The 10691-nt window shown below is 33.4% G+C and overlaps 1 protein-coding gene across 1 annotated transcript; it reads left to right on the forward strand.

Annotated features, from left to right (window-relative positions):
• Positions 1-7291: 7291 nt before the first annotated feature.
• Positions 7292-7996, forward strand: LOC129752140 (uncharacterized). The gene has a single exon (XM_055747934.1). The coding sequence runs from the start codon at positions 7292-7294 to the stop codon at positions 7994-7996; it is 705 nt and encodes a 234-aa protein (XP_055603909.1).
• The last annotated feature ends 2695 nt before the right edge of the window (positions 7997-10691 follow it).

Here is a 10691-nt window from a genome sequence, read left to right on the forward strand (position 1 = left end):
TCATTTGGGGCAGTCTAATGTACATACATATATGTGCTAACAAGTACTTAAGTGTTAAGTTGCAAAAACCTTGCAACTAGGAAATTTAGAGCTCTTTGAAAGTTGTGACGTATGTATTCAGTTTTTTTATCCATTTACAATGGGAGATTTCCATGCAAGCAAGCGCTGCCAGCAAAACATGCCACTTTCAAAGTTTTAACGGAAATTGTAAAAAAAATGATCTCAGATAAATAGTTTCATTCATGTTTAGCGATAATAATCGTCCAATTACAATAACAAAAATAAAAAAAAATTGTCCACTTGCTTTTATGGGAATCACCCATAATGCACTGGTTCGAAAACTAATTATTGAATTATTTCGAAAACTAATATTGGAAAACATAAATTTTCATCAAATGACCACAATTTTTGCTATTCGATCATCTTTAGAATATCTTCTTACTATTTTAGTTTATAATGAGACTATCTTTGGCATTAAAAACTTAAGCAATGTTGCCATATTAACAAAAAGAATGTATAATTTCTCGAAACTCAGAGCAAATTTTTATTCCAAAATCTTGGTTTAAGATAACATTGGGCTAGGTGCAAAGAACTCAAGAACTGAATTTGACTAATTTGGGAACGCTTATTCAAAATATACATTAAGTTTTTTTTTTATAGAAGCGCTCTTTTTCGAAATAACTTTGGAAAATGGGTTAAAAATTTATTCAATCAAGTTGTGGTCTTTATTTGCTAAAACTTTAGCTGATTACAAATATTTGTAAACTACAGATTTTGATTCTATGATTAATTTTGGCGAAGATTGCGAGAAGTTTGGACTTCTGAAAAAAAAAAATGTATTCATGTAGTTTATTTTTCCCTAATTGACAAAATAAGGCAATTTTGACGATATTTTGAAGAAGTTATAACGCAAATTGAATTTTAGATGTTTTTTAAACCATAATCCAACCATTTAGCAATCTTTAACAAAGTTCCTCATTAAATAACATGAAAAAAATCTTTAATATCAATTGTTCGAAAGTTTTCGAAAGTTCGAAAGGGTCTAAAACTTTCAAAAAATCGATTTTTTTATTTTTTTTATTTTCTTATTGTAAAACATTTCAAGAATGTTGTGTCAAATTTTCAAGTCAATGAAAGCAAAACTGTAGAAATTATAGGCCTTTATCTCCTCCTATCTAATACTGCAAGAAAGCAAGAGCAGAAACTTCAAACGCGTTTTTTTCGAAAGCACATTTTCAAAGTCCGTGGACATCGTCATTTGAAAACTACTTATCCGATTCTTTTCAAATTTGGAACATATTTTCTACAAATAAAATACCAGACCCCAACGATTTTCTTTTTTGTTTTTTTTTACTGTGGAGAGATTTTACAGGTGAAAAATGGCGGATTTTTTCGTGAAAAATCGTAATTTTTACTTCAAACAGCCACAAATATTTCATAAATTTTTGTTTAAGTTAAATAAAAACGTTGGGGTCCAGAAAAACATCTATTAAAAATATTTTGCTCTGATTTTTTGACTTCAGACGATTCTGTGCTGAGATACAGTTGTCGTGATTTTACGAATCTCAATTCAGAGATTCACCTAAACACGTCTGTCGCTCGCAAGAATAGATCAATGACTGACTTTGTTTTGTTTGTTTGTCAAGTGCTGCCAAAATAGCAAATGTTCTCATAATATTTATTTTATTTTATTCATCTACAATGTTGCCGAATACAACTATTATTTTATTTTATTCCTAATTAAATTTGATTTATTTTCTGTATATTCTTCATCTCATCCCTACAACAGTGTCCACCGCAAATCCTGTTTTCTAAAAGGCATCCTCGAAAGTGCTCCATCACCGGCTCATTTTCAATATTTTTCTACGAAAAAATTACTAAATGGTCTTTTAACAATGCTTTGTATAATGCAAAAAATTTGAATACATTTGTTTGAACGATAGCTCTAGAAAAAAAATCGTGAAAATGGTGTTTTATTATACCCGTTAGACCCTACCCCCCCTTAAATCATTCATGAAATTCAAACAAGCTTGAAATAAACTTTGTCATAAATTATTGGTTTTGCCTATTCTTAAGCTAATTTTTTTTTTTGCAATCACGAGGAGGAGCTAAGTTTTCCATGAAAAAAGTTATAGCCATTTCAAAATAATAAAACCTGAATCCATTGATAAGTATTCAAAAATCGCAAGCATTGCTTAAAGCTTTCAATAATTACATGAAATGTTTTGCCAAGATTATAACATCACCCGAAAAAAAATCATTGACTATGTTAAGCAGTTTTTTTACAATTTTTTTTATCCAAAGGTGAAACAGCTTCAAAATTAGCTGTCATAATCACTATTTTAAATTACATTTGTTAACAAAAAAAATATTCCCAACATTCTGTATCATTTCTTTTTGTGGATTGTTCACATGAAATGCACTACAAGAATCGAGCAATACATAAAATCTAAAATTATTTTTTTTAACTTCCAAAAATCATTCCACGGCTGTATAAGAAACCCGCTGCAAAACAAGTTTTGTTTTTTCTTTCTGAGGATGGCTGAAGTTCAGTAAACCGAAACGTGAAAAAACAGCAGTTTTAGTTTTCGTCGTATACTACCGAAAAATATCAATTTGAGATAACAATAGATCAGATTTTTTTTAAAAGGGCTTGTGATATATGTAGCTCAGTTGGCAAGTCAGTTGCCTCTTAGCCGATGTCCCAAATTCAAGCCCAAAGAGTAAACATCGATCACTGTTATACTGAAAAGGTTTTTCAATAACTATCTGCCAACTGCAACGTTGGTATAAATTCGCGAATGTCATAAAGATGGTAAGAAAATTGTAATCGGAACAAAACAAAAAATTAGCCTAGATGTGAAATCTGCTCTCTGAATTGGTTGTCAAAATATTGCAATTCGACTTGTAGAACTGAATTTAAATGCAAATTTCGAATGATGAATCTGGTTCTGAGTTTTCAGTTTTCGCTCGCCATTTTAAAGCTTTGATGTTTGAATTCTGCATAAGAACTAAGTTCAAGATCTTCAAATCTTCAAAGTTCTCGAAATAAGAACTCAAGATGGTTTCAAATTATTTATTTTTTCTCTTTTCGGAAAATCATTATTCAATTATTGAAAATGCATATGCGTTTCGAAAATCATGAATAAAGTTATGTACGAAGATTCGAGAACACTTACTGACTAAAATTTATGTTTCTGGTTATATGGAACCAGAATTTTTGAATAAAATTAAAATCGCATTTTAAAATTAATATTCAGAACCGAATCTCAACCATAAAGTGAGAAATGTTTGAAAAACCTGTGGCAGAATTCTGAACCTGGGATTAGTTGTTAGAGCTTTGGTATCAGTTCTAAGTCAAGATTGTCACCCTTGATTAACCATACTAAATCATTAATAAATTTTTTTTTTCAAATTTAAAATTTTGATTGTTGAGTGTACTACCTCAATGTTCTTGGATCATCGTGGGGAGAAGACAATGGGGTTTCCGATCATGTGTGGAAAACATTTTAAAGTGATAAAATCAATTTTTGTTAATTTTTTTTAATCAATATGCAAAAACTCATTTTTTTTTAAATTTTTTCGAGATGACAGCTTTGTTGTTTTAATCTATTCGGTACATTTTTCTAGAACTTTTTATTTTTGTAATAAATTCTGGTTTTGAGCTAGCTAGCTAAGAATTTGAGTGACATAAAGAGTATGAAAAAAATGTGTAGATTCTAAATAATTACTTAGTTTTGAGTTATTTTGCAATTATAGATGGGTTTTTATTATAAAATCCTTATGGTAGAAATTAAGTGATATACATTTTTTTTTTAAATTCAAATAATAAAAAGTATTTTTCAAGGTTTCATTAAAGAGGGAAACTTTTTGTTTCTACTTTTAAAGCCGTAACTGGACAGAACGGCGTTTGTCTTTTATTTGCAATATGAAAACCAATAAAATATATTTACTGCTTAATTTTCACTTGAAGATAAAGTACAAGTTCTTTGACCAACCAAAATTCATAAATAATTTATTTTATAATTAGAATTCTGTAATTTTTTTTAAAATAAAATTCTTTATTCTCCAAAGAACATAATTTTCAAAATGAATATAAATTTTAATTTTTATTTGTGGTCTCCGCTGGTTTGTGTTTCCAAACTGACTCTGATTAAATTTGAAATTTAAATTTAGAATCTAGAACTCAAACTCTGAAACTACCTGAATCTAATTATTTTTATTTTAATTCCGGATCTAAATTCTGCCTTTTGAACTTGAAGTTCAATATCTGAATTCTGCAATTGACAATAAATTTTTTATCTAAGTTCCAGATTATAATTTCTTTTTATTATGAACCAGAAAGCAAAAAATTGTATCAAAACCTATTCCAACCAGAAATCTCTTATTTGAATTCTACATTTCCGGCATTTAATATGAATTCTTTCTTCAGTTATTTATTTGAAATTCAATTTATCAGTCTAAATAAAAATTGCGAATGATGCAACTGTTTCGGATTGAAAAATTTTGGATCTCTATTATGACACTTTTTTTAGTTCTGTTACGTAGTTCTGGGTAGTGCCACAATTAAAGGATGAGGTGAAAAGGGAGAAAAGTGGTGAGTTGCACTAAATTATTCAGTTATGAAATAAAGCTGTAAACAACGACTTGAGCTACCTAAATAATATTTCGGGAATATCACGGTTCCGTTGTTATCCGCGTTCCATCGCTTGACGAATCCCAACGGTTAGAATCCTGCGTTATCGATCGAAAGTTAATCCCTCTAAAATTCCCCTCGTAACAGTTCCAATCCTTCAAAGGATTCAAAATTTGAAATTTTCAAATAGTTGTTATAATATTTTTTTCACATTCCAAAATGATGAGTTTCGAATATGGAAAATGCATCTAATCGAGTTTTAATATGCAAAACCAAGATTCGAATCAGGTTTTTTTTTATCCAATGATGATCCAAACTGGATTTCAACAACGACAAAAGTGAATAGAGAATCTGAAATCTGATCACAGACATCGAATTTTAATGTGTACAAACAAATTTGGAACCAATAAATCCCGAATAATTCTAACCTAAGCTTACAAGATATTCTTCTGCCAACATCCGAGCCATGAAATTTCGGATTATTTCCCCCAATATCCGCCAATAGCAAAATTATTTTTAAAAAATGATGAAGAAAAGCACTCGAAAACCTGTTCTTTTAAACAAATCCATCAGTCAATTAATATCATATTTTAAGTTTCCAAAAAATCGTTCAAGCTAATTTTGATGAAGTTTGCTTAAAAAATTTGAAGGCGTAATACGTACGAATCAATTCAAATTTTTGTTTGATTTTGCAAATAAAGTGAACAAAATCGGGCATCATCTGTACACTCTTGCAATGTGAGTCTTATGTTATTGAAGTTCGATATACGGGACTTAGTTTCTATCAACAAGTGAGATTTTGTTTTTTTGAAAAAACTGTAGCAAAATAGTGGACCTGGAATATGATTTCGAGCTTTTGGCTTTAGTTCTAAGTCGATATTATTACTCTTGAATCATTTTAGTAGTTCATCAAAATTTGATTAAGATTTGAAATTTCGAATTTTGAGATGAACGTTTCGCTTGGAATTTTTGGAACGCCATGGCGGGAGGAGATGTGTTTAACCCCCAAACTCCCTCCACGTTCCTACGGCTATGTTCCAAGCAAGGTTGCAAAAATAAAATTCTGTGATTTTGAGAAAAAAAAATCTGACTTACTGTGATTCTACCCAAAAGATCTGTAGTGGTTTTCTTTTATGGAAAAGCATAAATTTCTTGAAAAAGTCATGCGAAATGAAATGTTTCGTATATTTTACTTGAAAAAAAAATCAATTCACATTACCAATCCTATTATCCAAAACCAAATAAGAAATCCAAAACTTATTTTGACATAAAAATTTTAATTTGGAAATTGGTACAAATGTAATAATTTAAAAATCTGTGATTTCTGTGAAAATTTTAAAAATTCTGTGATTTGTGACACAGATTCTTTGATGAAAATTTGCTCAAAATTCTGTGAAATTGTAGATTTTTCTGGGATTTCAGCGACCTTGGTTTCAAGTCACTCTTAAAGACTTCCGCCAAAAGGGAAGACAGTTTGCTGCCCATGCTAAGGCCAAAGCTAAGGCCAAATTTTAGTCTGTTCTTCATATTTCGGGGGAAGTTTTTTTTTGTTTTCATCATATCTTTTTCGGAACAATCTATCAAATCTATATAATTTGTTGACAGCGTGTTATCTAAAATCACTAATAATGCACCCTCAATTGGGTCAGTTTGAGATACCAGAGATTAAAAAAGAAGCATTTTTGAGGGCAAAAGAAATGATGATTTTTATAAAGTTGAGTGAGATTTGATCCCCTTTTTCTGGAGACCTTTCCCTTTGTCCAAAATAACGACAAATTATTTAGTTCGATTGACTATTTTTCTACGATTTTAATTGTCACCTTACATTGGTTACCAAATAAACAAATAAACCAGAGTGTTTTAAAAGTTTGCTTCTTACCTCATGGTCTATCCATAGCGTAAAGGTTAGTTTAAATTTGAGACAAAATCAATGTTTTAAGACCTATCTCTCCATCGAAACGCACTGCTTCTACATAAATATGCAATAAGTAAAACAGAAACTTTACAAAAAATCTAATAAATGCTAAGAAAAAATTTACTTACATCGAACAGTTTTTATTCAGAGGTTTTAGAGAAGTCACTAAGAAGATGCCTTCTTAAAAATGGTTTTTCATAAATTATGACAATTGTTGCTTTTAAGATGTTTTTGCATATAATTTTTATTGCATTGTTGTTAACTTTTTTTTCACAATGTGTTTAAAGAGGATGTTTAAAAGAAAAAAAAAACAGTGGCTCGATTTAGTTTTTAAATTGAACATTAAGGCACACTTTTTGATTGATTTACATTTTTTTTAAAATTTGTACCTTGAAATAACTCCACAATATTTGTATGCTCTGAGGCGTTTGATACGCGCTTCAGAAAACAATCAAATTTTTGATGATTCCATTCTGTTTGGTAGTTGAGCATCACTGATATCAGATGCTAGTTAAGTTCGATGCACTCTCGAAAACCGGTTTGGCTCAACTCCGTTCGACCCAGTCAAAACACCAGCTTCAGTTCGGATTTAGCTCTCGTCCCATGCAGACACGTTTTGTATAAGCGGACACAAAATTCGAGATCTCTTTTGTTGAAGCGGGCTTTATTATTTTGTTCCGTCTCTTCGTACAAAAAAAGCGTAGTGAAAAGTCGTGTTAAGTGCGAGAGTGAGAAGGGCTATGGGCGACGACCCTGACGAGGGGGAGTCGTCATGGGCATTTGGCTCACGCTATAATGCCCTTAACTTCCCGGAATTAACCACAACGAAGGAAAACAACAAACCAAAAAAGCGGCAGGCGAATCGTGAGCAGCAAAAAGAAGTAGATTTCATCAAGATGGCTCGAACAGATAACAACTACAACAATGGTCCAAGGTTTTTGGTTCTCTCAAGGACAGATCCCAACGAGACAATGCAAAACGTGTCCCCATTCTTTATTAAAAAAGCCATGGATGCAATTTCGCCCAATGTGACGATAAGCAGATTGCAAGAAGGAAAATTGCTCTTGAAAACGGTCGATGGTTCCCAAGCCAAAAAACTGATTAAGCAAACCCAACTTGGAGGTACCATCAACATCGCAATCAAAGAACATGAAACCCTCAACTGCACAAAAGGAACAATAAGCTGCTTCGACTTCAAATTCGTGAAGGATGACGAAATATTGGAAGAACTAAGGAGTGAAGGAGTTACTGCTATCGATAGAATAAAACGGAAAAACAAAGATGGAAATCTCGAAGAAACAAATGTTCTTATTTTGACATTCAACCGGTCAGTTCTTCCACAGTCTATCAATGTAGGATTCTACAACTGCCGAGTGCGACAGTATATATCATCGCCGATGAAGTGCACATGTTGCTTGAGATTCGGGCACAAGAAAGACCGTTGAAAGGGAAACCGGCTTTGCGGAACATGCGGTAACCTTTTCCATGGAGAAAAGTGTTTTCAAGAGCCGAAGTGTGTAAACTGCCAGGGAACCCACACCTCCTTTAGTCGCCAATGCCCAGTTTTCCAGGATGAATTTGAGATCCAGAGAATTCGGGCAACCGATCGAGTGAGTATGAGAGAGGCACGACGAAGACGTCGTCTCCAAGCACCAGCTGTTTTTGTTCCTCGACTGCAACGATCGTTTGCAGAAGCAACGCGCCAAAATGGAAATGAACCGACAGTACCAGAGAGAAGAAATGAACCAGTTCAACATACGACGTCACTTAAGCATTCATCCGAAACATCATCTACTCCAGCACCACCATCTACCCCAGCACCACCATCTACTTCAGCATCACCATCTAATCCAGCACCACCAGCACTACCATCTAGTACCACCATCAGCCCCCCGAGAGAAGACAACTCAGGAAACACAACCAATGAACCAAGACACCCCCGTTCATTCGGTAGTGATTCACCAGACGCAGAAAATATTGAAAACGATCATACACCGGACACAGGTAACACAGAAAGAGTTGAAATAGGACAATCAGAAAGAGAAATTAATTTACAACATCGTACAGGTAAGCAATTTGATGGCACATCTAGTTTAAAATTCTTATCACAGGCTATACAGAATTCCATACTTTTGGACCAAATTAGCGATAAAGATATCCAAGAATGAATATTTTTGATCAGATACAATTTTCGACGAATCAGCGCAACACTAAGATACTACAATTTTTACATTACTATCTTGGCTTGCATTTTGCAATGGAATACGAACGGTTTTTATAGCAAAATCAATGAACTGAAAAAACTGATTCAAGAACTTGACCCATTCGTTCTTAGCATTCAAGAAACGCACTTCAACCATTCTAAAACACCAACAATGAAACATTTTAAAATTTATTACTCTGTCGACGATATCCACCATCGATCATCCGGGGGAGTAGCATTGTTGATCAAAGAAAACTTTCACTCAATTCAGATTGACGTGAACACTGAGCTACAAGCAGTAGCTGCCAGAATATTTTACCCACTAGAATTAACAATTTGCAATCTTTATCTCCCTCCGGATAATACAGTGACAAAAGCTGAAATTCGAAATCTATTATCACAACTCCCTAGACCTTTCCTCGTAACCACAGATGCAAATGCTCACAGCAAATTTTGGGGTTGTTACAGAGACGACGCTCGGGGAAAACTTTTTGAGGAGCTCTTTGATGAATTAGATTTAAATTTGTTAAATGATGGATCGTTCACTCACTTTTCTGCAGCACATAACTCATACTCTGCAATCGACCTCTCGTTTGGTTCACCGTGTATCTCTTCTCATTTTAGCTGGAAAGTTTACCCAGATTTATGTTCAAGTGACCATTTTCCCATTTTGATTTCTCCTCTCAACCGCTGTTTGAATATCTCTAGGCGACCTCGATGGATAACATCTGCTGCAGATTGGATGTTATTTCAAAACACCATAGAGATTCCATCAACCCCTGATCCCTCTACTGACGTTTTAGACAAAGTTAAGTCTTTCACCACAGCTATTATCTCTGCAGCAAATGATTCTATCCCCAAAAGCTCTTCTACCCTAACGAAGTTCAAACCACCATGGTGGAATTCATCAATTGCGAAAGCAATCAAACAGCGAAGGAAAGCTTTAAAAACATTAAATAGAGTTGTTACACAAGAAAACGAACTATCATACAAGCTGGCAAAGGCCAGAGCACGCAGATTAATTCGGGTTGCCCAAAAGCAAAGCTGGCAAGAGTTTGTACCATCAATTTCCTTTCGAACGTCCCCTAAGGAAGTTTGGAGAAAAGTACAGAAGATCTCAGGAAAATTTTCGCCTCAATTTATAACGTCTCTAAAAATTAATGATTCCTTAATAACTGATACGCAAGGTATAGCTGATGAGATGGCAAAGCATTTTTCATTCTCATCCAGCACACAAAACTATAGCGAAACGTTCAGAAATTTTAAAAATCAAGAAGAAACCGAAAATGAATTTGATTATGATTCAATCAACAATGATGATCTAAACCAATCATTCACTATTGACGAACTAAAATACGCTCTTAAAAATTGCAAAGGTTCTTCTCCTGGACCTGATGAAATTCAGTATGATATGATCAAACACCTACCTCTAGATGCTCTTTATAACCTTCTAAGTATTTATAACGAACTTTGGGAGAGACACAGCTTTCCAAATGATTGGAGAGAATCAATAGTAATTCCTATCCGAAAAGCAAATAAAAATCCACTCAATCCAGCTAATCATCGTCCCATATCGCTCACATCTTGTCTATGCAAAGTTCTGGAAAGAATCGTGAATAGACGTCTGATTTGGTTTTTAGAAACACAAAATTTTTTTGCCACTAATCAGTCTGGTTTTCGGAAGCATAGAAGCACACTCGACAACCTCGCAACCCTAGAATCAGCTATTCAAAACGCATTTGTCAATGAAGGCCATTCCGTCTGCATATTATTTGATATTGCAAAGGCATATGACATGACGTGGAGACATAACATAATCAAAACCTTAGCAAATTTAGGAGTTCGTGGACACATGCTAGCCTTTATTAACAACTTCCTTAGTCACAGAACGTTTAAAGTGAGTCTTGGAAATACCTATTCTTGTTCATACAACCTCG

The sequence above is a fragment of the Uranotaenia lowii genome, chromosome 3, assembly GCF_029784155.1.
Source record: "Uranotaenia lowii strain MFRU-FL chromosome 3, ASM2978415v1, whole genome shotgun sequence".
In the NCBI taxonomy this organism is placed as follows: Eukaryota; Metazoa; Arthropoda; class Insecta; order Diptera; family Culicidae; genus Uranotaenia; species Uranotaenia lowii.

What these genes read in the sequence shown, in the direction of transcription:
- LOC129752140 (XM_055747934.1), top strand. Translation starts at nt 7,292, where the DNA reads ATGGGCGACGACCCTGACGAGGGGGAGTCGTCATGGGCATTTGGCTCA.